Here is a 23,888-nt window from a genome sequence, read left to right as displayed (position 1 = left end):
TAATTTTTTTTAGAGAAAGGGAGTTTCACTGCCGGATATCTGAAACCGGCAGTGATAGGGTAGTGAATCTGTAGTAGTGAAGGTTACATGCATCTGAGCATAACAGTGACCAATATTAAACTGCACGCAGCAGTAAGACAGACAGAATCTGAAACACGATACGGTGGCAGTAACAAAACGATCAGCAGCTTGGTAACCCATGTACGACACCATAGAGACTGAAGCAGCTTCGACTTGGTCCGTCGCCCAGCCGAGCCTCACTTCTTCCTGGCCAGGAAGACGTCGGAGAGCACCGTGTCCGAACGCAGCGCGGCCTTCAGAAGAGCCAGCCCCTGATGGACGTTGCACGAAACAACAGAAAAAAACGATTTAAGGTCAGAATTGGCAGATCAAAACCAAGAACGATCAATAATCAATGTAACCCAACGCAAGAACCTCGTCCGTGCCGACGGTGACGAACTTCTCGGCGAGCTCGACGTCCTTGCCGGCGGTGAACTTGTTGATCATCGTGATGCTGGAGATGGCGGACATGGGCGTCACCTCCAGTCCGTCAGTCACCATGTAGGTGACCACCCCCTTGACGTACCCGCCGCTGTCGTCGGAGGACGACGACGACCCCGCCGCCGCAGCGGCGGACGACGGCAGCACGAAGGCCACCTCCGTGGACATGACAAGCTTGCACTGCGGGCACGTGGCCTTCGCCTCCATGGTCGCCGTGGCGCAGTACCCGGCGCACGTGGACAGCCTGAACCTGGCCAGCGCCGGTTCGCCGCCGCCGCCGCCCTGGAGGAGCAGCAGCTCGCGGGCGTCCGGGTACAGCACCTTGGGCTGGAGGAGGTCGGACCTGTCGGTGCCGGGCTGCAGGTAGGACGCGCCGATGTGCTCCACGCTCTGGTACAGGCGGCCCACGCTGCCGTGCATGGTGCCGGCGGAGACGAGCTTCGCCACGGCCCCGATCGGGAGCGTCAGGAGGCTGAAGACGAAGTCGACGAACTCCTTCCCTGCTTCCGCGAACAGCACTTTCTTCGTCTTGTTGTTGACCAGAAGCTTGAGGGAGATCTTGGTGGAAGCCATGGATCGGTTTGGCGGTAAAGCTGTTTCCAGGAAGTGGTTCTGGGGATCGGGATTTGGATGGCGAGAAGGAGATGTCGCGTACGTGTGGTTTTATAGTCGAGCGAAGATGAATCGTTTGAGTTGGTGATTAATCGCAGGCTCCTTGGCTTCTGATGGAGAAATCAACGCAATGTGGAAAAAAAAACTGCGTCAAGCCGTCAAGGACTCAAGGGGCAACGACTCAACCAGCCGTGCTAGCGGAGTATACAAACCTTTCCGTCTCCTCAACGCTCTGCCTCCCTAGGAAGCTTGGCATTGATGGCCGCTGTTATAGTTCTTCTTCGCTATTTTCTTCCAGAGGCAACGACCAACGAGTATTCCCCAAAGTTGAAAATTGGTACGAAACACTAGAAGAACATGAAATGCCGAAGGAGAGAATAAAATTTCTTCGAAAGTCCGAGCAGCTAAGTGTAAAGTAAATTCCTGAAACTTATAATTATCCCTTATACGCCATCAAAATTATAACGATCCCTTCAGTGCCACTAACAGGTCTGTCTACTCATCGAGCTTTTGAGATTTATCAATCTCTCAATCACTTCTTTTGGCCGTGGATGCTATATCCGGCGGCTGTTGATGGGCGGCGGTTCTTTTTTGTCTACTCATCAGAATTGTTTGAGATTTGTTTTCGTCTCAATCACTTTTTTTTCCTTTGATTTTAAAAGATCCATGGCTACCGGGTATTTATTGTGGTGCGCCCGTTAAGAAACAAACCGGGCGCGCTGCTCCAGCTAGACCCGGTAGTTTGTTTGGGCTACATTTTTCCAACTCCGGGCCCTTTTGTTTGGGCTGGAGTTTTTTGAAGAAAAAAGCTTCAACGGGCCTTTGAGGAACAAATGAAGCCCAATGATGAGAGGTAGCGGGAACTGAAAGTTTTAGCCCGCCAAAAAAAAAAGAAAAATATACAGATGGTTTTGCCCCACACGATGCACCTCTGCCTAATTTACAGAGGCATGCAAACAACCCCTCAACCAAGAAAGAGAAACACATCTGGATGGAGGAAGGCCAAGAAAACCAAGCGGAGGCAGAGGGTGGAGGCGATCTGGAGAGAGCAGCAAGGTACCGATGAGATCCAGGTGCTTCCAGGTGCTTCCCCAGGTCAGTTTTGTCCCTGCTTCCCCTTCCCCAAAACCCAGGTGCTTTCTTCTGTGAGATCCAGGTGCTTTCTTTTGTGAGATCCATTCTCTCACCTTTTCCTGTTCAAAACAAAACCACACGTGCTGATGAGCGTTCATCTAGGATGCCACCAAAAAAAACCAAAAAATTGTACTACAAAAAATAAATTTCTGAATGAAAACAACATGAAACGATAGTCTGATGATGAGAAAACTTGATGATGTGAAACAATCGAATTTTCCCTTGGAAATATATTAGTTCATGTATTCTCCAGGTTATTTCTGCTAAACATTCCCTTTCTGCTATTGTAAACACCAACTGAGTAACAGAGCACTAGGAACTATTTATTTTTGGTAACTTGCAATATTTACATCACACACGACATTGCTCCATATACAAAATTATGTTTCTAGGTGACCCTGAAAATAAAGAGCATACAAGAATTTAACAATTTAAAAAGCAAACTTAAAAAAATGAAGAATAGTGCAAATACGGATGAAAATGCCAACAGATATTATATAACTCAAAGATGCAAGTGAAAGCGATGACATAAATGATATTAACAAATTTAGCATAAGGTGGTGTATCAGCTAGAAGCTAATTTATTTGAAAATATATAACAAATTCTTAAATGACAAAATTATGATTTTATCTCAGTAGATGAAAATACACAACTATAATTTTTAGATAAAACTTAATGAAAGGAAACACTGACAGAAATTACTTAAGGAATCGAAAACTGGTTGCTTGTCGATTGCTCATATCATACATCAAAGGGTTAATGAACAAAAAAATATATGTAATAAATCAACAATAATAGAGGGCGAAATAGTAAACCAAGATTGGACAAAATATATTGTTGGTCTCAAAGAGATTCGAGCACAACATGTGAAATGGGAAAAACACTTGCGATCTCTTGAAAACCATCCCCCTTTACAATGGAGTAGGTCTTCTTTTTTATAGTGACCCATAAACCATTTTACATCCCGAAAATGTCCTTCCTCACCTACTACATTTCAAAGATATGCTATATAAAGGTCATGTTGGTAACGTGTACAAGTCAAACTCTCCTACATAGTCACGCTTCTCACGCCTCTATGTAGTCATGCATCTCACACCTTTATGCCTTTAACCTTGGGACTTCTTCCTTGTGCCAGATCTTCACGGGGTACTAATGTGTACTGGGTAGGGGAACCAACTGGTACTAATGTATACCCTTTAGTAACGGTTGGTGCCCCCAACCGGTACTAAAGGGGGTCGGCGCTAGGGGACTAGCCGTTAGGCTCGGTACTAATGCTCACATTAGTACCAGGTGCTAATGAAGTGGACGAAAGGTCCATTCTCCAGTAGTGAGAGCAGCATCTAGTAGGCTCGGGTTCAACTCCCCGTGGGAGCAAATTAAATGGATCTGAAATTAAAAAAATATTAAAAAATAGGTAGAGAGTTTTGACTTTGGTCAAAAAGAAACATTATGATGGCATATGGAATTCAGGTTTGGAAACGGAAGAAAGGCAAGATAATGGATCATGATCATGGTAATGGAAGAAAGACAACATTATCATGGATTAGACCAGTCTCAGTTAAGCCTGATAATGGATCATGATGCGACCCTAACCCTGCTTCAGCCCTATCTAAATAACTATCAGCCCGATCTTTATCCAATCCTCCTAATCACAGCCTTTATCCGATCCGATTCAATCCTGCAGCTAACATCCCCAACCAACAGTAATGAAAGAGCACGATCCGTAAGCTTTCCGTTGGCACAAGCTAGCAGCAGAACACGCTCCGTGAGCTGCTAATAGCACAAGCTAGCAAGCAGCCGGTGGTTCAACAAGCAAGCAAGCATAGCTTGCCAGGCTGCCGGCCAGATCACAGAGCGCTGATAACAACGTGTAAATAAAAAAATTGGAAGATTACATCCACCAAGTTTCATGGGATAGATAAATTATATCCACAATACTGAACTAACAAAGACATGCAACTTCATCCTATCCTAGAGACTGAGACTTGAACACTCATTAGCTAAGAACTAACAACACTGGATGTCTCTGACAACAAAACATGAACAAAGATTCAGGTTACGGACGATTCAGAACAACAACGCCGGTAGAACCGCATCGTCCTTGTCCGAGATTACTAGTTCACAAAGGTAAATAGTCGAGAGTTATTGAATATATGATCAAGTCATTGCAAATAGCTAGAAACACAAGGAAAGTTGCCTGAATGCAATATGAGGTTCTGTAACAGAACAGACAAAAAACCATTGCCTATCAAAGTCATCCTATCAAAGGAACACTATAACAGACATTTATTTTTTAAGTGAATTTAATACCATGAAACTCTCATGAAACTCCCCACTGAGACTAGCCTTAGTAGACTGCAAAAGCAACTCTTCCAATAACGATAAAAGTGATATTTTTTTTGAACGAACGGCACGGACTGTGCCATTTCTATTAATATAGAAGAGATTTACATGTTTATTTTAAAAACAAGGATAAAGAAAAAGTCGACGCCAGCAAAGCGCCCGCCTATACTACGTATACCGTATAAGGCTATACTCCCTCAAGTAAGGCTGCCATGTGTTTCGCGCCGGCAGTCTTCCAGGTACAGGCTTCGTCCCTAATCTGCAATAGCAGGGCATGGGCATGACGCTCGGTTCTTTGGAACGTTCTAGCGTTTCTTTCGAGCCACAACTGCCAGCAGACGAGCAGGAGGAGGGACCGCAGTCCTTTTCGAGGAACTCCCGGCATGGCGCCCATGTGTGTCCACCACTCCTTGACAGTTGACGTGTGTGCCCACTGGTTCGGGTTGACTTGATTGTAGGAGATCAAGGAGGCCACCATGGACCAAATCCGTCTAGAATACCGACAGTCAACGAGGATGTGGTGGGCTGTCTCAGGCTGACTCCTACATAGAGGGAAGACTTAATTTCTTGGCAAGTTTCGTGTAGCCAGTCGGTCTGTCGTCCATACTCTGTTGCGAATTATTAGCCATGCAAACAATTTACACTTCGTCGGCGCCCACGGTTTCCAGATCAGTTGTCGGAGATTGCAGGATGTGGATCTCATAAATTGAACACGGTAAGCCGATGCTGTCGAATAAAGGCCCGAGGGTGACAGCTTCCATGCTACCTGATCATCTGTGTCTTGTTGCAAATGAACTTCTTGAGCAAGAGTCCATATCTCCAAAAATTCCTGGAGCTGGCCCACTGTTAAGCACTCAAGCATATTCAGATCCTTCACCCAATTGTGGTGTCGTATGGCTTCTTTTAGCATCCTATTCTTTTTCCTGGAAGCAGCAAAAATCTTAGGTGCAATGTCCTTAGGCCGTCTTCCTTGTGCCCAAGCAGAGTGCCAGAAGGATGTGCGGGCGCCGTCACCCAGTTGAATGGTCGTGCAAGCAGCAAACAACAGCTTATCCTTGTCTGATCATGTGATGGGAAGGCCTACCCAAGCTTTGTTTGGGTCCGCTTTCTCCTGCCATAGCCAACGCAGTCTAAGTGCTCTTGCGAAGAGGTGGAAATCAAGAATTCCTAATCCGCCTAGTTCCAGTGGTCGGCCAACCGTTGGCCAATTCACCTTGCACTTTCCGCCGGTCAGAGCCTGATCCCCAGCCCAGAAGAAGCGCTTACGGATTCGGTCGAGCTCTTCAATCACCTCTTTGGGAGCATTGAGTACGGTGAGGAGGTAGATCGGCTGCGAGGAGAGCATAGATTTTGTTAGTGTTAGCCGCCCTGCATGTGTCAAGTTTCGACCCCACCAGCTTGATAGTCTGGAAGCTGCCTTGTCAATCAGAGGCCGATAGTCGACATTCCGTAGGCGCCGTACTGTCAGTGGGATGCCCAGGTACTTTATCGGGAAACTTCCTCTTGGCGCGTTGAAGTCTTGCAGGATATCATCCATGTCAAGGTTGTCACAGTTGATTGGCACAACCGTTGATTTTTGGATATTGGAGTTCAAGCCAGTCACTTTGCCAAATAGGTCCAGTAGCTTTGAGAGCTTGGCCATCTCCTCTTTGACCGGCCGGACGAAGAGGACAGCATCATCAGCATATAAGGATGTCCGCATTCGGTGGCGGTTTCGGCCGATCTTGGTCAGTAATTTGTTCTCCGTGGCCAGCTGCAGCAAGCGTTGTAATGGGATAACCGGGTGCCGGACCGTCTCTCTTCTAATCGATGGTTTATCACATTAATTGCTGAGATGACAGATCATTTAAGCTGATGAATCATTTATCGATTCACATTAAGTCGAACAATAACCATAATATTGAAAGGCACATACTCCGTACTAAAATCTAACAAAAAGACATCGTGAGGACGAAAAGTTGCAGCCCTGGCTGTCACAGATCGCCACAATGCATTGGATTCAGAAGTCAAGACGGCTGCAGTTAACAACACGAACGATTCAGTTTTTCCATGCAAAAACTGACGTAACCTCTCCATCTTCGCCACGATCTGCTCCTTCTATAAAAACCAAGCATCGTCAAACACCTGATCCGATGATCACTCACTCGAACCAGCGACCCATGGCTCCCAAGATCTCGCTGAAGCTGCTGGTCGAGACCAGGTCGAAGCGGGTTCTCTTCGCCGAGGCCGGCAAGGAATTCGTTGACTTCGTGTTCAGCCTGCTGACGCTGCCCATCGGCGCCGTCGCGAAGCTCGTCTCCGCCGGCACCATGCAAGGCAGCGTCGGGCGGCTGTACCAGAGCGTGGATCTCATGGGCGCGTCCTACCTGCAGCCCGGCGCCGACAAGTCGGAGCTGCTCCAGCCCGGGGTTCTGCACCCGGACGCGCGCGAGCTGCTTCTGCTGCCGCCGGGCGCCGGCGACGGCGAGGCTGAGGAGAAGCCGCGGCTGCCCAAGTTCAAGCTGTACACGTGCGCGGCCCAGTGCGTGACGGTGACCATGGAGCGGGAGGCCGCGTGTCCGCAGTGCAAGCAGGCGATGGCGACGGAGATGGCGTTCGTGCTCCCCTCCGCCGCGCCGCGGGCGGCTGCCGCCGGCGGCGCCAAGGGCGGCAGCGGCGCGGCGGGGGAGTCGGAGGAGAGCGGTGGGTACGTGAAGGGCCTGGTGACGTACATGGTCACCGACGGGCTGGAGGTGACGCCCATGTCGGCGATCTCCAGCATCACGCTCATCAACAAGTTCAGCGTCGGCAACGACGTGGAGCTGGCCGAGAAGTACGTCAGCGTGGGCATGGACGAGGGGCTCGGCCTGCTGCGGGCCGCGCTGAGCTCCGACACGGTGCTCTCCGACGTGTTCCTGGCGAGGAAGAAGTGAAGGCAACGAGGTGCTGATCCATGCAGTGATACAGTTCAGAGTTGTTTAGCTCTGCAGTTTCGCTGCCAATATTTGCGTCCATGCGTCCGTTTTGCTGCACCTTTGTCTTGCTCTGCCGCTCTGGTGTCCTGTCTCAGCTCGAGTTTGTGGCTTTGTGCTGACACGCTCTGTCAGTGTCTGTCTCAAGCCAAGGCCAGTTCAGGTGACACTGCTGTGCTGCACATACTCCACATCCACTGGAGTGTATAATATAAATAAATAAACCTTTAATAATTCAGCAACAAAATTAGAGGAGGCATTCAGTTCAGATCTTCTGAATGTGCCTTATTCACGCGTGCCTGGCAAAGTTTGCATCACCAGAGAATGTTGTCAGCAGACTTTGCACAGCTCCTGAATTTGACACACAGAATTACAGTAAACCAGTTCTCTTTGACAGATAATGCTGGCTGAAAACTGAAAAATTCATCACCATTCCAGTGATTGTTTTGCTGCTGAGTGCTGATACAGGTTGTGCTACTCTGTCAAGTTCTGAAAGAGGTGGAAATGAAAGTTGGACGGACAGATGGTGGATTCAGTACTTATTCTGAGTTCTGACAGAATCATACTCTATGAGAACCATTTTTTTCTTGTTCCATTTGAGATTTAACTTCGTTCTGGATGATCCTTAATTTTGCGCTTCCCGATGCAAGTGTTGAGAAGAACACCTACAATAGTCAAGATTGACAGGTTCTTCTGCGACTTTGGATGGGACATAGCTTTTCAGTCCCACCTTCTCCACGCCCTGTCGATCCCACTCAAATCACTGTCCACTTCTCCTCTCAAATAGCAATGGATCGCGGAAACCGTGATCTTTCAAATTCGAGAATTTCTAGGTAAAACTTCCCAAATTCAAACAAATCGTTGCACACGCCTGAAATGAGCCCATGGAACATCACGAGCCCTTCCACATCCTCTACCACAAGCTCCTCAACACCTCACGCTCTCTACACACGTGGAGCAGCGACCTCATCTCCAACGCCAGATAGCAGCTCCACATGGCACTGGAGGCAGTGCCGGTCCTAAGTTTTTAAGGGCCCTCTGGCGAACTCATCACGATGGTCCTCTATACTATATATAAATTTTATAATATATATAAGTGCTAATTTTTCTTGCAAAACAAATCTAGTAATATATTTTTAATTCAACATGTTTGATAATTATCGAAGAACAATAAAGACTAAAACTAATAAGATTACCTTAAGGAAGAATAGAACTCCATAATATACATTGCTTCTCATCTTCGAGCATTTCTTGATGCAAAATCATCAAGGACGGTATTGAGATCAATAGTGTCCAAGATATCCCTCTCGATGGTGCACATAGCCAATCCATTTAACCTTTCTTGTGACATAGTTGATCTCAAATAGTTCTTCAACAACTTCAATTTTGAGAAACTTCTTTCTGCCGAAGCTACAGTCACAGGTACAGTTAAGAGGATTCGATAGGCAACTGAAACATTTGGATAGCAATCTGCAGCTATAACAAACTCCAGAATCTCAAGCGCTGACATCAAAGAATCTGGCAAAGTCACTTGTAACACCTTTAATTCTGAAAAAAAATCATTGATCTCAACATCGGATGAGTTATCCTGAGAAAATATTTCCACAAAATTCTTGTAGTGCAGCCAAAGATCAGCTTCATCCAAAGATTTCAAATTTTTTGAGTTGAACAAGAACCCAAAAATGTTATCAAATTTTTTCATCTGCTCAAATCTACTAGTCAATGAAGCAATTGCAGCATCAATCATAACATTAAAGTACTCTACTCTAAATGAGTCCACAGCAGATCGTTGTATTTCCTCATCTTGGTCATCTTGTTCATCAAATTGTTTCTTTCTCTTTCCTTGACGTTTTGGACGAAATTTTAGCTCTATATCCATTTCAGATGCAATGTTTTTTGCTGTATCCATACTAGAAGTGAAACCTTCATCTCTATACTTCTTAAAATATGATATGACACCTTCAATATGTTTGAGAGTATCATCTATACTCACAATTTTAGATTGCAACTTCTTGCTCACCTTATTTATAGAGAATAAAATATCGTGCCAAATAACCAAACCAACTAAAAATTCAAAATTCTCTAGTGCACTCACCAAAGATTGACATTCACTAACTACCATTGGATCATCAGTTGAAGCCTTCTCTAGCGCTATTAAAGCTGATCTTATTTGAGGAGTTTGGAATCTGATAGCTTGAACACTTTTTATTCGACTTTCCCAGCGTGTATTAGACCATGACTTAACTGTCAATCCTGGAACATTGTCCACTAAAATCTTCCACCTTTTAGTAGATTTTGCAAACAATGTGTATATACGTTGGATGAGACCAAAAAAAGAAATAGCTTGCCTGCAAGATTTAACAAATAGTAAGTTTGAAACTTTTCCCAAAACATGACATATTATATGAAAACAATGTATAATAGAAATAATAGTTTACCTGCAAGATTTTCCTATATCACAAAGAGTAAGATTCAGACTATGACATGCACACGGCATGTATAGTACTTTTCGATTAATTTCAAGCAAGCGCTTCTGAACACCTTGGTGAGAACCCTTCATATTTGAACCATTATCATAGCCTTGTCCTCTCACATCATCAATATTCAAATCAAGGGTGGCCAATACATTCTTTAATTCATTAAAAAGACCCAATCCTGATGTGTCATCTACCTTCAGAAACTCTAGGAAGAACTCCTCTACCCTTGGAACATTCCTCGACATATTGACACACCGAATAATTAGAGTCATTTGTTCTTCATGGCTCACATCTGGAGTACAATCTAAAATCACAGAAAAATACTTTGCATCTTTGATGATCTTTAGTATAGTTTTTTTCACACAATCTGCAAGAAGAGAAATCATCTCATTCTGAATTTTATGCCCAAGATAATGATGATGAATCTCATTATTTTGAATCCGCCTAATATGGTCTTGCATCACGGGATCAAATTCACCCATCATTTCAACTGTGCCCAGAAAATTACCATTGCTATCTTGATATAGTTTCTCATTTTTCTCTCGAAAAGCCAAATTATGTTTAGCAAGAAACTTGACAGCAAAAACAATTCTTACTAAAACTTGTCTCCAACGTTCTCTCTCCTTTGCAATTTCTCGTTGCAAATCATCGTCAATTGTTTTATTTTTGCTCAATCTTAGCCTAACTTCATTCCAAGTATTCATGTTTGTTATATGCTCAGCACTGTTCTCATGTTGCTTGAGTCTAAGACTAAGATGTTTCCAATCCCTCAATCCATCATGTGCTAGCAAACTTTTGCTCTGACTTGATTTGAATAATTTGCAGCAAAAAACAAAAAACTTTATCCACATGTTTAGAGTAAACCAACCATTTTCTATCAACCACCTCACCATTGCTTAACTTTCTGGAGTAGTAAGCATATGAAAAATGTCTATTAAGAGCATCTACAGGGAACTCAAGATTCAATTCTCTCACCGGCCCCTTTTCAATCAATATATCTCTACCCTTATTATCAAGATTTTCCCAAGTTCTAGGATCAAAGACATCATGAATAGAAGCTTCTTGCACATCATCAATTGAATTTTCAGGTTGAGAGGAAGGCTGTAAATTTTCATTCTTTGTAGCTTCATCAATGTCATCAACTTGTTCACTTAAATTATCATTAACTTGTTGCTGTTGTTGCTGCCCTTGTTCTTCAATATCAAGTGCATCTACAGGATTATCATCAGGCACAACACTGCTTGAAGCTGAAAAAAACTTATGTATAGCACCTTTTTGAGATTCAATAAATTGATCTTCTACTCTTCTCCGTTTTCTTTTTTGAGATCCCGACAAATATTTTTTAGGTAACATTTTAAGTTTCTAACACCTAAATTAGAAGAAAAATATGACTATATGAGTACCGAGTACTAGAAATCGAAGTAATTAATTTAGATTAAAAATAATAAGAAAAAAAATCCTGACGAGGAAGGGAGGAAGCACACTGCAGCTGCACGAGCCGCAGTCCTGCACGATGCCCCGTCTGTGGTCTTAGGTCTGCCCGTCGCGGCGTTGCCGTAGGCAATCTGCGATTGAGGTGTCGCCGTGTCAGGTCGCTGTCGCCTGTCGCAGCGCACGACAGGGGGCAGGGGGCGCTCGCACAGTCACCGCGTCGGCAGGCACCAGGGGCATGCGGAGATGACGAATTATGGACGGCCAACTGCGGACGGCGTGCCGTAGATCTGTTCAGGCGATAGGCGTTCGCGTGGCGTATACCTAAAAGGCCTATACGGCCAACCTGGCAACCTATTACCTGGGGTCATTGGGTCATTAGGCGTATACTAAAAGGCCTATACGGCCAACCTATTACCTGGGGTCTTGGGCTGGGCCCCCCACTCCTGTGGGCCCTAGGCCGGTGCACCTCGTGCACCCTCCAAGGGTCGGCACTGACTGGAGGTCATCCTTCGGTTAGACATAGCCCAAGAGCAAAGGTTGTTGACAGATGAAGAGAAAAACCTCAGACTAAAGCTGAAAAAGAGGGTACTAGGCCTGTTGGTGATTGAGAAAGCCAGGAAGAAACAAGCCTCGTGTATCACAAACATCAAGCTAGGCGACCCCAATTCACGTTTCTTTCAACGCAAAGTCAATGCATGACAAAGAAAAAATTTCATACAAAGGCTACGTAAAGGGCAAGGTTGGGCAATTTCACATACGGAAAAGGTAACGGTGGTGCAAAATCATCTCATGAATACCGTGACACAACCGCCGTTGCGGCTAAATGACATCAACTGGGAGGATCTTAACCTGCAGTGGCATAACCTAGAGGGCCTGGACTCGACTTTCACAGAAGAGGAGATCAAACGGGCCATTCAAAAAGTACCAAGCGACAAGGTACCGGGGCCGGACGGATTCACTGGTGCTTTTTTCAAAGAATGCTGGGACATTATCAAACAAGATGTCTGAATGCAGCAAATGCTTTTCACCTCCTCCAAACATCGAGCTTAAGCCTGCTGAACTCTGCTAACATTATCCTTGTCCCGAAGAAGGAAGGAGCTAACGACATATGCGACTTTCGCCCAATAAGCCTCATCCACTCGTTCGTCAAAATTATGACAAAAGCAATGGCCACACGGCTCGCACCGCACATGAATGCTATTATCTCCAAGAATCAGAGTGCCTTCATCAAAAAGCGTAGCATCATGACAACTTCATGTCAGTAAGAACCAAGATCTGACGCTTCCTAAGAAATAAGACGCCGGCCCTATTCCTAAAGCTGGACATTGCCAAGGCTTTCGAATCTATAAGATGGGAATACCTGCTACCACTTATGCAGAGATTGGGATTCCTTGCACGTTGGTGTGATTGGATAGCAGCTCTCCTCCACACATCATCCTTGGGAGTCCTTCTTAATGGCATTCCAAGCAGGCCGATCAAACATGGAAGAGGATTAAGACAAGGGGATCCCTTATCTCCTCTTCTTTTTGTCATCAATATTGACCCACTTCAAAAACTACTAAAATTAGCGACTGACCGTGGCTACCTTTCCAAACTGTTGGGGCGCACGAACGACCTAAGAGTTTCAATGTATGCTGATGACATAGCCATTTTCATCAACCCAACACGTGAAGATGTCTCCAATTTGATAGAAGTGCTCTTACGGTTTGGCAACACATCAGGTCTGAATACAAATTTCCACAAATCCACAGTTGTTCCAATAAGATGTGTGGGCCTTGACTTAGATGAGATACTATGCTCCCTCCCCGCCAAGCGTGGCCTCTTCCCTAGTAAATATTTGGGCCTTCCCTTAACCACCGGCAGGCTGCGACGTGTTGAATTCCAACCTCTAGTAGATAAGGTGGTGGCAAAGATGACCATATGGAACGGGAAGAACATAAATCATGCCGGTCATCTTACTCTAGTAAAATCAGTGCTTACATCACAAGTGATCTACTATCTTACATCTCTATGGGCGTCGAAGAGCGTTCTGAAACAAAACGACAATAAAAGGAAAAAGATTCCTATGAGCCGGAGCGGAAGCGCTTATGGGCGCTAAATGCAAAGTCAATTGGCTGAGATCGACCCGCCCCACCAATATGGGCGGCCTGGGCATACTCCACCTGGGACGCTTTGCAAGAGCGCTTGGACTCTGTTAGCTATGGCGAGGGTGGTCAGACGAGGATATGTTGACTTGCCGTGCTCTACACGGATAAGTTGCTGTTTGCGGAAGCAACATCCATTGACGTTGGTCATGGGGCAAAAACCAAGTTTTGGACTAGTGCTTGGATGCAAGGATGACGACCATACGATGTGGCACCAAACCTTTTTCAGACCAGCCGACGGAAGAAAAGAACACTAAAAGAGGCATTAGTAAACAATATATGGATAAGAGATATCAATTTACGACATCAAAGCTTATCTGCCCAACACTTTGTGGAAATTTATTTTGCTATGAAGAGCAACCTGATACGTGAACCTGCAACAGGATGTACATGACACAATCCGGTGGAAATTTACAAACAGTGGAGAATACACCACCACCTCGGCTTACGAGGTGTAATTCATCAGATACACCAACAAACTTTAGAGCAATTATATGGAAGTCATGGGCCCCTCCGAAATGCAATTTCTTTGCATGGCTGCTGCTCCAAAACAGGGTGTGGACATCCAATAGACTGCAAGCTCGTGGATGGGCTAATTCTGAAAACTGCCCCTTATGCAAAAGAGCAACTGAAACCGCCCGCTGCCCACCTTTTTACCGACTGCCGATTCACCAAGCGGATCTCGGGTGACATTGCCAATTGGGAAACCACAAGCGATTTGCTTCCGGATAATTGGCCACAGAGGGACTCAGTCGATTAGTGGTGGTCGGCGCTGGCTATTGCGGAGTGCACGGATCGACGCTGACTTAAATCCCTCATCATCCTAGTGTGCTGGGAAATATGGAAGGAGCACAGTGCTAAGATCCTTGACCATAAAGAATCTACAACGCAACAGGTTATGCAGTTTATTAAAGACGAAGTGTCCATGTGGATGATGGCGGTGCGAAGCACCTAGCAAACCTGCTACTGCTCCTAATGTTGATTCCTCGGTAACCCCTCCATGGTGAGGGATGGGGGATTTTCGCTTTTCATTTTTTTTAAATTGTAGGTTTGCTGTAAACTTGTACATATTTTGCCAGTCTGGACCTTCGTTCTCAGCACTGCCGCTTCGTAAAAAAAGAAGTGTTGAGAAGATCGAAGGTTGCATCGCCGCCTGTCACACAGTTGGCAACAAATAATGCATTGATTTCTCGCTCAGAAGCCAAGGAGACTGCACATTTTCAACCCAAACGATTCATCTTCCAAGAACTCAAAGCCCCTCCGGCCGCTCCGATCCATTCGCTCCAGACCATCTGTCTCCTTCACTAACAGCACCTTCTCACTGCTATAAAAGCACAGGCGACCTTCACCTCCTGCTCATCCCAACGCCGAACCACCCACCCACAAAACAGAAGAAGCACCAGAGCCAAATCGAGAGCAGCTAGCAATGGCTTCCAAGATCTCGCTGAAGCTTCTCGTCGACAACAAGACGAAGAAGGTCTTGTTCGCTGAGGCAGGCAAGGAGTTCGTCGACTTCGTCTTCAGCCTCCTCACCCTCCCGATCGGCGCCGTGGTGAAGCTCATCTCAGCCGGCACCATGCAGGGCAGCATCGGGCGCCTATACCAGAGCGTGGACCACATGGGCGCCTCCTACCTGCTGCCCGGCGCCGACAAGAAGGACCTGCTCCAGCCCAAGGTGCTGCAGCCGGACGGCCGCGAGCTGCTGCTGCTTCAGGGAGCCGGCACCGGCGACGGCACCGACGACGCGTCGCCGCTGTCCAGGTTCAAGATGTACACCTGCGCAGGTCACTGCGTGACGGTGACGATGGAGGCCGGGGCCCAGTGCCCCCAGTGCAGGCAGGCGATGGCCACAGAGATGGTGTTCGTGCTGCCGTCCGCAACGGCGAGGCCCGGCGGCGGCGGCGCGGCGGGAGCGTCGGCCGCGGAGGACTCTGGCGGGTACGTGAAGGGCGTGGTGACCTACATGGTTACCGACGGGCTCGAGGTGACGCCCATGTCGGCCATCTCCAGCATCACGCTCATCAACAGGTTCAGCGTCGGCAAGGACGTCGACCTCGCCGAGAAGTTCGTCACCGTCGGCATGGACGAGGTTCTTGCAGTAAACTGCCTCCCTGTCTGTAACTAATCACTACTTGATCACTTGTGCTGCTGATGCTGACATTCTTTTTCGTTGGGTCCTCGTTGCCATCTGTCGTCGACCTTGTCAGGGTCTGGCTCTTCTCAAGGCGGCGCTGCGCTCCGACACCGTGCTCTCCGATGTCTTTCTGGCGAGGAAGAAGTGAAGTGATCGAGATGCTGAATTGGTGACGTTCGTCTTGGTGGTGGTGGAGGTGTCGATCGGTCGTTTTGTTGTTGGTGGTGTCTTCTTTAGTTTCAGTATTCGTACTTCAATTCTATGCCCTCTGTCTGTCTCGTCTTGTCACTGTCGGTGGATGGTGGTGCTGGTTTGATTTGGTTCCGATCCGTGTTCTTTGGATGAACACCTATTTATGGTTAGGTAGGTTGTTACGGGCGTCTCCAGTTTCATTGAAACCTTCTAGGCTAGTCCCAGTGCACTATTTCATTGCACTGTTTTTAAGGATACCACATCATCCTATGAGGTGTATTCTCATAAATGAAACAGGAAGTCCCAGTGCACAATTTTATTTCACGATTTCATAGGATGCCCATGACATTTAATTGTGAGGCACGTGAGTGGATATGGTTAGATGAAATGAAACTCTATAGCCCCCAATGTAAGTTTCAATAGGTTTCATAGTCTTGGAAACAGTGTATACACAGTTTCATCCTGATGAAACTTTTTTCCTCTCTCACTTCATAACTACCATGCCATGTCATCACATATGCTGATGTGTCACCGTATTTAATGTGCATGAAACCTCTATGAAACTCCCACTGGGATTAGCCTTACGCAGAAAAGCTGCGAGACTTCATTTAAACCTTTGTTAAGAATGTTCAGAGCTTTTACATTCGGAAGAAGTAAGCTGCTGTCTGTGTGTTTATTTTGCTCGGGCAGTTGCAGTGGACATCGTTCAATTCCTCCTAATGCCATAAGTTGCATGGTTCGTTTGGTATTCCTTGCAAGTTTAGATGCGCTGCTGTAGTTGGACAGAAGCTCAACCAGCTCGATACGTCTGCACCGTGCTCCTCTAAAAAGGAATTTAAAATCTTTTCATTTCGCACTTGGAAACTTCGGACGCTCGCAAACCTCCTTCCTCGTCCGTTTTATCTCGTGTGTTTGGGAGACAGGAGCTAAACTTTCCCTATCATATCGGATGTTCGAATGCTAATTAGAACGACTAAATCTGAGCTAATTACAAAACTAATAGCAGAACCTCTAGGCTAAATCGCGAGATGACGAATCTATTAAGCCTCATTAATCCATCACTAGCGAATGGTTACTGTACCACCACATTGTCAAATTATGAACTAATTAGATTTAATAGATTCGTCTCGCGATTTAGCCTAGGGGTTGTGCAAATTAGTTTTGTAATTAACCAATGTTTAATACTTCTCATTAGTATCAAACATCAGATGCGATAGGGGCTAAGTTTTAGCCCTTGTGTGCCAAACACCCCCTTAATCATATCAGACGCAACATCTACTATAGAAGGGTTGTGGATCACAGACTTTAAGAGAGACGGGTCGAGGATATGGATCGGTTGTTCTACCTGTTCTGCATCATAAACATTCTTTTCTGCTAGATTACAGGATGGATATATACATGAGCTAATAGAGGCATGTGCCCTCACTCAAAATTTTAAAGCTAATAAGGTAACCAATAAAATTCAAGTAGGACACGAACTTGCACCGTATTTAATGTAGAGAAATCTTGTAAAAAATCCTAGATGACGGTATTGAAGTAACTACAACAAGAGAATAGGATTTTAGTAAAGCCGACCGCAAATTTTATAAGCACAACTCTAAAAAAGTATAAGTTATTGTCGCTCCCTAGCTCACGATCCTACATGACCCTAACTCTTGCCCTATACAAGAGTCTAGTGCCATAGAATTGGCCTATCCCTCTTTGAGCTCTCCTAATTACCTCTCATAAACCTTGGATGAGACTTTGTGTTTAATGAACCCTAAGTTTGATATACAATTTTAATATAGAAATCTATATTCTCATCACTTCCTCTATATTTTATAAATGATGACACACATCATGCGTATAGACCTTAATTATTATATCGTATGCCAATAGTGCAAGATATAGACGATTTAAAATCATATATTGATGTATATTTTTAATTAAGGTGATTCAAACGTAGGTTACCTCATATTAATTTTAATATAGATGCAAATTTAAGGGATTATTTTAAGTTTTTAAAGTATTTTAAGTAATAGTGGCGGGCAATTCGGTTGCAAATTTAGGGGTTATTTTAAATACTGTTTATAATGGCATAAGTGGATAATTTTGATGAAGATTAGGGGGTTACTTTAGTTTATTTTATATAATGGTAGAGGTGGGTAATTTATATATAGATTTAGGGGGTTACTTTAGTCTATTTTCATAATGGCATAGGTGGGTAATTTTTTAGAAAACATAATAGATTTATTGGCTATGATGATAATATGGTTAGATGTTTTGCTTTTTTTAAGAATTTTTAGGATTTTTTTTCTAGAGTGTCCATGTAGGTGGCTTTATTTGGAGGCTTCAAAAAGGAGCCTCCAATTAGTAATTGTAAATGTATCGATTGATGGTAGAATTTCTTCTTAGAAAGAGTGTCAAGCTACAATTTTAATAGCGAGATATTTCGCTTGTCGAAGAACAACATCGGGTCCCGTCTTAGAAGCCGTGCAATTCCTCGTGCACAGGCAGACAGAAACAGAAGGCTATGTTTTGTATTGATGGCGGAGGGAGCACTCTATCTCTCTACTGTCATGCCATCTTTTTCTAGGTTGCTGATGGAGTAGATAATTTCATCCAACCAGCTTAGCTCTTAATCTAAGCCCAGGCCTGCCTTTCTGCTTCTGCTCCTGCACGGCGTTGCTGCCGTTGCACGGGGAGGGACGGGAGCCCGGAGGCCGTACGATCGAGCCCGCAAAGCGGCCGTACGCGCGGCGCACGCCTCTGTCGCGCTCCGCCCTGCCTTTCCACGCCCGCCGTGGAGGAGGCGAGCCAGCCAGCCCAGCCGCTCCCCCTTTTTCCATCTTCCCCCGGCCCTGCCGCGCGGGGCCCACTCCGCCGCGCGTGCGCCAGCCGAGCCCGCCCCGAGCTCTGCGCCGTCGCCATCGCCCGCCGTTGCCGTTTCGATTCACTTGTTCGGTTCGGAGCAGAGGCGGGGGCCATCTATGGCGGACGCGGCGGGGGTGGCGGCGGCGGCGCCAGGGCTGCCCGTGGCGGCGGGGAGGGACAGGGACAAGGATGACCGCCGCCGCTGGGCGTCCCGCTGCGGCTTCGCCGTCCTCGGGATCATGAGCACGCTCCTCGTCTACGGCGTCCTCCAGGTGAGGCGCCCGTGCTCTGCACCCCTCCCTCTCTCTCCCCCCCTCCCCATTTCTCCGCTCCGGCTGTTGCGTACTCCGGCCAGAAATTTTCCCCACCGAGAGGTTAGCCTCCCAAGCGCGTCGTCAATCGCGGCGGGATCGGTCGGGGTTGTGATCTGTCGCATCCCCTCTCTCCATTCGTCTCTCCGCCGCCGGAATGGATTTCTCCGCGTGCTTTGCGCTCCGTCGGATTTTGTGCGTCGGTTCCCCACTTCCCCTTGCGTACCGTCGATGCTGGGCCGCAGCTTGCCGCACCAAACGCCAGCACGGCACTCCAAGGGGGTCCGTACGCTCGTCCTGTCTGATCCCGGCCGCCGTGCTGCGGCTTCCATGCCAATAGCATGGTGTGATTTGTTGGTTTTACTGCCCGCTGGTGCCCTGCGCTTTTTAGTTGCCCTCCGTCACAGCCCCTGATTCATCACCGAAATAGTTTTTCGACCACCCATCAATTCTTCAGTACAGTGTGACTTTTAGTGCTCAGCTTCCTTGTGAATTTTACTAGGGTGTAGTACAGTGTAAGATGAATTACATCAACAAATGAATGTTCCTGCACTGTTTCTTTCTCTCATTTCCCCAGGTATTGCTCCCAAACTAACGAGAAGAATGCATATCCTTTTTGTCAACAAGGGTTTGTTTCTAGTTTCTACACTGGTTTGCTGCTCAACACCTACTGGCGCACACGAACAATCCGGTGCTGCTTAATGGTTAATTCTCCCTTGGGTTGTCCTCTGCCAAATTTGGCGCTAGTTACATTAGTGATTGGTGTGCGTTAACAAACATGATCCAATGGGGTACAAGTACTAGGCAGTAGGCATCCGTCTTTCTTATTGATCAGTCTGTTGCTAAGCAACTTGAAACACTCTGTGATTCCTTCTTTACACTGCACATGGCCATGGTGACTTACTGAATATGTTTTTATCTCAATGTTGTGTAGGAAAAGATCATGAGAATTCCCTATGGAGTAGAGAAGGAGTTCTTCAGATACTCACTTTTTCTTGTTTTTTGTAACCGCATTACCACATCCATGGTGTCTGCAATGGTGTTACTGGTATGAATCCTTCTCACAGATTATCTATCCAGCTTGTCTGAATCTACAGGCTGTTAAATTCTCTGTTATCATGCAGGCAAGTAAGAAATCCTTGGATCCTGTGGCTCCATTACATAAATATGGTGTTGTCTCCATATCAAATATACTGACCACGACCTGCCAGTATGAGGTTACATCTGTTTCTCTACTTTATTTCTTTTGCCGTATGTGTTGCTTCGTGTTATTTACTAAATACGTAGAATAATTTTTCAGGCCCTCAAGTATGTCAGTTTCCCTGTCCAAACGCTTGCCAAATGTGCGAAGATGATACCTGTCATGGTAATATCTGCAACTCATAACCAACCATCTTTCCATACATCCTCACTATTTTCTAGTCTGCTAGAGAAGCATCAACGTCTTTCATATTCTAATGGTTTCGGTTACGTAATGTTGGTTGACTGAAGCAATAATATTGTCTGTCTGTCTGTATATATATATTCTAATGTTGTCTTTTTTTTGAATGCTTGGTAGATCTGGGGCACAATAATAATGAGAAAGAAGTATGGTGGAAAAGATTACTTCTTTGCTGTCATCGTAACCCTGGGTTGCTCATTGTTCATTCTATACCCGGTAATTCACATGTCCAACTCTCACCTCTTCATTGCTGAGCATCACATGATAGCATTCTGGTATGAATTGTCCACTGCTACAGAGAAAGTATTGGAGATCATAGAGCAATTTTGATTACTGCCAATGCTGCATTGCATTGCAAGTAGAACAGGCAGAGGACCAATGCTAGGATTGAACTAGTTGTAGGATGGACCAAAATATATTAATTAGTTGACATATTTTGGCATGGGCTTACGGACAGTGCTGGTAGCCAACTTGTTTCTTCCGGGGCTGTTAGCCAACACATATATGAACAGTACCCATATATATTCATAAAGGTTCTTGCAAATTACACAGATAGCTGAGCTATTGGTATTTTTTCTTTCTTGAAGTGATTCCTTTTCCTTGTGGCCTCCATGGATGCAGGCCTCGATGGATGTCAGTCCATTCAACAAAGGCAGAGAAAGCACTATTTGGGGTGTTTCACTCATGCTTGGTTATCTTGGGTACGATTGCTGTCTTCTACTTGTTTCCATGCTGAAGAGAACAAGATAACATTTAATGTCATGATGCAGCTCATGAAATCCTTTTAAGAGCTCAGATTTGCAAATCTTTACGATCTCTCTGATTCATTCAACATGGAAAACTGTTTTTTATTTCCCAGATGGATTATTTAGCAAGAGCTAATACCTTGTATCTTACACACACCTAATACATGTATATAAATCATTAAAAGAAAGAATACAGAGAGAAGGCAGAGGTTCCTAATTTAATTTCAAAAGTTTGCTACCATATGATTTGATATATCTAGTAAAATACTTGAAAATTCCCAACAATGACTTGTACTACTATTGGTATGAGTACTGAACTACTGATGCAGATTGTACGGAGCATTAGTGGCTAATAAAACTCACTGGTTTGCTCCTTTATTTATCATCTTTGACACTCAGGCTGCTAACTAATTTGACCCCATGGTCTTGTTTTCTGGATGTCTAGTTTTGATGGTTTCACAAGCACGTTCCAAGATAAACTCTTCAAAGGGTATGACATGGAAATACACAACCAAATATTCTACACGACAATGTGCTCCTGTGTTCTTAGTTTAAGTGGTAATTCCTTGATGTTCTGTACTGGAATTTGATTAGCAGTACATCCATTTATTCTACCAATGTTTGGTACACTATATCAATAAATAAATGTTAACAGTTGCAATGATTGCGGTTATACATCTCTGTTACTTTCTTTTTACAGGGCTGATTCTCCAGAATCATCTGATTCCAGCTGTGGACTTTATGTTTCGTCATCCAGATTGCTTCTCTGACGTCGTAATCCTATCCAGTGTAAGACTTACCTCTTCATCTTTGATTCTGCTCTGTTGCTTGCTCCTTGTTTCCAAGTCGACCAGTGTAGAATGTAAAGCAACCCACTTGAGTTTAGATGGATAAATGTAGATGCAGAGTTAGCATGATGAATGAAGATGAAATAAATATGTTTGGTACCTGGACATTACGAAATTTTCAGTGCAGTGGAAAAGGATATCTACGTAATATACTGTCATTTTTTTTTAAAAAAATTCCTCTCCCAAGCCCACAAAGCTAAGCTACACTATTTTTGTTTGAATACCTAAGGCTGCTTGCCCTTTTGCTGTGGGATTTACATTCTGTACTGTTCCAGGTTGCAACAGCTAGTCAGTTCTTCATATCCTACACCATTCGAACATTTGGAGCTCTCACATTTGCTACTATAATGACAACTAGACAGGTAGGTATTGGTCTCAATGTCTCATATGCGTGATATTCGTGCATTCCTATTATTCATTTTTTTCCCTAACAATAGTTGTCCATATTATGTTGTAGCTGGTGAGCATATTGCTGTCATGTGTCTGGTTTGTGCATCCTCTCAGCTGGATGCAGTGGGTTGGCGCAGTAAGTCACCTACCTGTGTCTCACCGATCATCTTACAATTATCACATGTTTCTGTTTCAGCCATGAATAACAAACATTCTCTATTACCAGGCGATTGTATTTGGAGCTCTGTACACAAGGAGCTTCTTCAGAAGCAAACCGCAGAAGCCAGCGGTTGCAAGCCCACCACGCGGTTCTAGCCCGAATCCTCCTAACAACAGTTGACAAAATAACATAGAAAAAATTGACTTGTTGCTGTACCGGAACGAAGTCTGTGTCCGAGATCAACGGCGTCATGACAAGTTAACTGGGAAGATAAATTCCAGATCTAGTTGTGTTACTACTCCCGGACCTGTAGGAGATGAAGGTGGTCCTATAGTGTTAGTTTAGCATCATCCAGAGAAAAATTGTTCAGGCAGCCCAGCCTGGATTAAGTGAGCTGGGCTTCCAATTTTGTAGCTCAGCCATTCTCCATTGACATGTATCGCAATAGTTTCCATGACAAAATGTATTGTTAGTCCGTAGAAAATTTTATACCCGCAGCATAAGCATTGTGTATATTAATCTATCTTTATTTGTGAGAAAATGCTATTTATACAGATTTGTCATCTTTACAATTTGCAGCGTTCAAAAGTTTTACCAGAGATTCAATGTCCTAGGTAAAGAAATAAAATGTTCTAAAAATTTGTGGTCGACTGTTTTTTGGGGAAAAAATTCTATCAAATTTGCAGCGTTCCCCAAAAAAAATATAGTATTATGATTGCAAAATAAATAGCCCACAGGAAGAGAAACACTCCTAAAACATTATAGAAAATTATGTATAACTTTACCTACTTTGAATTTGGAAACGATTAGAGATGGGCAATGCCCTGTCAACAGAATCTGATTCGCTAACGTATAAATCGGAACGGACTATCTACGATTCGTTTCCAACAAGAGGTCTACCAAAGAAACGGATCATAGCAGAGGCGCCGCCGGAGCTGACGGCAGCATGGCTTCGTACTTGGAGGACCACGACGCCATTGCTGCCTTCGAGGACGAGGACGACTACGTCATGGTGTTCACGAGCGCGCCGTCGACTTCATCCCACGGTGCCGGCGCCGCCGCCACGAGCTTCTCCTCCTCCTCATCGTCGTCACCGGACGTTGACGCGGAGGAAGAAGAGGAACAGATGCCGCCGGCGCCGCTAATTCCTAGCGCCGCCGCGTCGCCGGCGTGCCATGAGCACGACATGGCCGAGATGGCGACCGCGGCGGCGGAG

The 23,888-nt window shown here is 45.3% G+C and overlaps 4 protein-coding genes across 4 annotated transcripts; 3 read left to right on the top strand and 1 right to left on the bottom strand.

Moving 5' to 3' along the window:
- Positions 1-257: 257 nt before the first annotated feature.
- On the bottom strand, positions 258-1,074 carry LOC101761322. The gene is made up of 2 exons (XM_004960436.1): positions 436-1,074; positions 258-332 (listed from the first exon to the last, which is right to left on the bottom strand). The coding sequence occupies exons 1-2, from the start codon at positions 1,072-1,074 to the stop codon at positions 258-260; spliced, it is 714 nt and encodes a 237-aa protein (XP_004960493.1).
- Positions 1,075-6,750: 5,676 nt separating this feature from the next.
- Positions 6,751-7,606, top strand: LOC101783210. The gene has a single exon (XM_004963388.2). It carries the CDS (start codon positions 6,751-6,753, stop codon positions 7,501-7,503), a length of 753 nt encoding a protein of 250 aa, XP_004963445.1. The 3' UTR covers positions 7,504-7,606.
- Positions 7,607-13,080: 5,474 nt separating this feature from the next.
- LOC101782401 lies at positions 13,081-16,259 on the top strand. Its single transcript, XM_004963387.2, has 3 exons — positions 13,081-13,157; positions 14,936-15,686; positions 15,805-16,259. The coding sequence occupies exons 1-3, from the start codon at positions 13,081-13,083 to the stop codon at positions 15,877-15,879; spliced, it is 903 nt and encodes a 300-aa protein (XP_004963444.2). The 3' UTR covers positions 15,880-16,259.
- A 2,262-nt stretch (positions 16,260-18,521) lies between these two features.
- LOC101760499 (UDP-galactose/UDP-glucose transporter 5B) lies at positions 18,522-23,226 on the top strand. Its single transcript, XM_004960434.3, has 11 exons — positions 18,522-19,048; positions 20,022-20,135; positions 20,212-20,304; positions 20,388-20,453; positions 20,646-20,744; positions 21,150-21,229; positions 21,720-21,832; positions 21,975-22,063; positions 22,398-22,484; positions 22,580-22,648; positions 22,739-23,226. The coding sequence occupies exons 1-11, from the start codon at positions 18,893-18,895 to the stop codon at positions 22,850-22,852; spliced, it is 1,080 nt and encodes a 359-aa protein (XP_004960491.1). The 5' UTR covers positions 18,522-18,892; the 3' UTR covers positions 22,853-23,226.
- The last annotated feature ends 662 nt before the right edge of the window (positions 23,227-23,888 follow it).

This window comes from Setaria italica, chromosome III, assembly GCF_000263155.2.
Source record: "Setaria italica strain Yugu1 chromosome III, Setaria_italica_v2.0, whole genome shotgun sequence".
Classification (NCBI taxonomy): Eukaryota; Viridiplantae; Streptophyta; class Magnoliopsida; order Poales; family Poaceae; genus Setaria; species Setaria italica.
Note: the sequence above shows the minus strand (reverse complement) of the source record. Positions and strands in the feature narration are given on the sequence as shown.

Bases quoted from the DNA above. Each gene is read 5' to 3' on its own strand.
- LOC101760499 (XM_004960434.3), top strand. From the start codon at position 18,893: ATGGCGGACGCGGCGGGGGTGGCGGCGGCGGCGCCAGGGCTGCCCGTG. The intron at 20,745-21,149 runs GTAATTCACATG...CCATGGATGCAG, and splicing joins CATTGTTCATTCTATACCCG to GCCTCGATGGATGTCAGTCC. The intron at 22,649-22,738 runs GTAAGTCACCTA...CTCTATTACCAG, and splicing joins GGATGCAGTGGGTTGGCGCA to GCGATTGTATTTGGAGCTCT.
- LOC101761322 (XM_004960436.1), bottom strand. From the start codon at position 1,074: ATGGCTTCCACCAAGATCTCCCTCAAGCTTCTGGTCAACAACAAGACG. The intron at 333-435 runs GTTCTTGCGTTG...AACGTCCATCAG, and splicing joins TCACCGTCGGCACGGACGAG to GGGCTGGCTCTTCTGAAGGC.
- LOC101783210 (XM_004963388.2), top strand. From the start codon at position 6,751: ATGGCTCCCAAGATCTCGCTGAAGCTGCTGGTCGAGACCAGGTCGAAG.
- LOC101782401 (XM_004963387.2), top strand. From the start codon at position 13,081: ATGTATGCTGATGACATAGCCATTTTCATCAACCCAACACGTGAAGAT. The intron at 13,158-14,935 runs GTTTGGCAACAC...ATAAAAGCACAG, and splicing joins TTGATAGAAGTGCTCTTACG to GCGACCTTCACCTCCTGCTC. The intron at 15,687-15,804 runs GTTCTTGCAGTA...CGACCTTGTCAG, and splicing joins TCACCGTCGGCATGGACGAG to GGTCTGGCTCTTCTCAAGGC.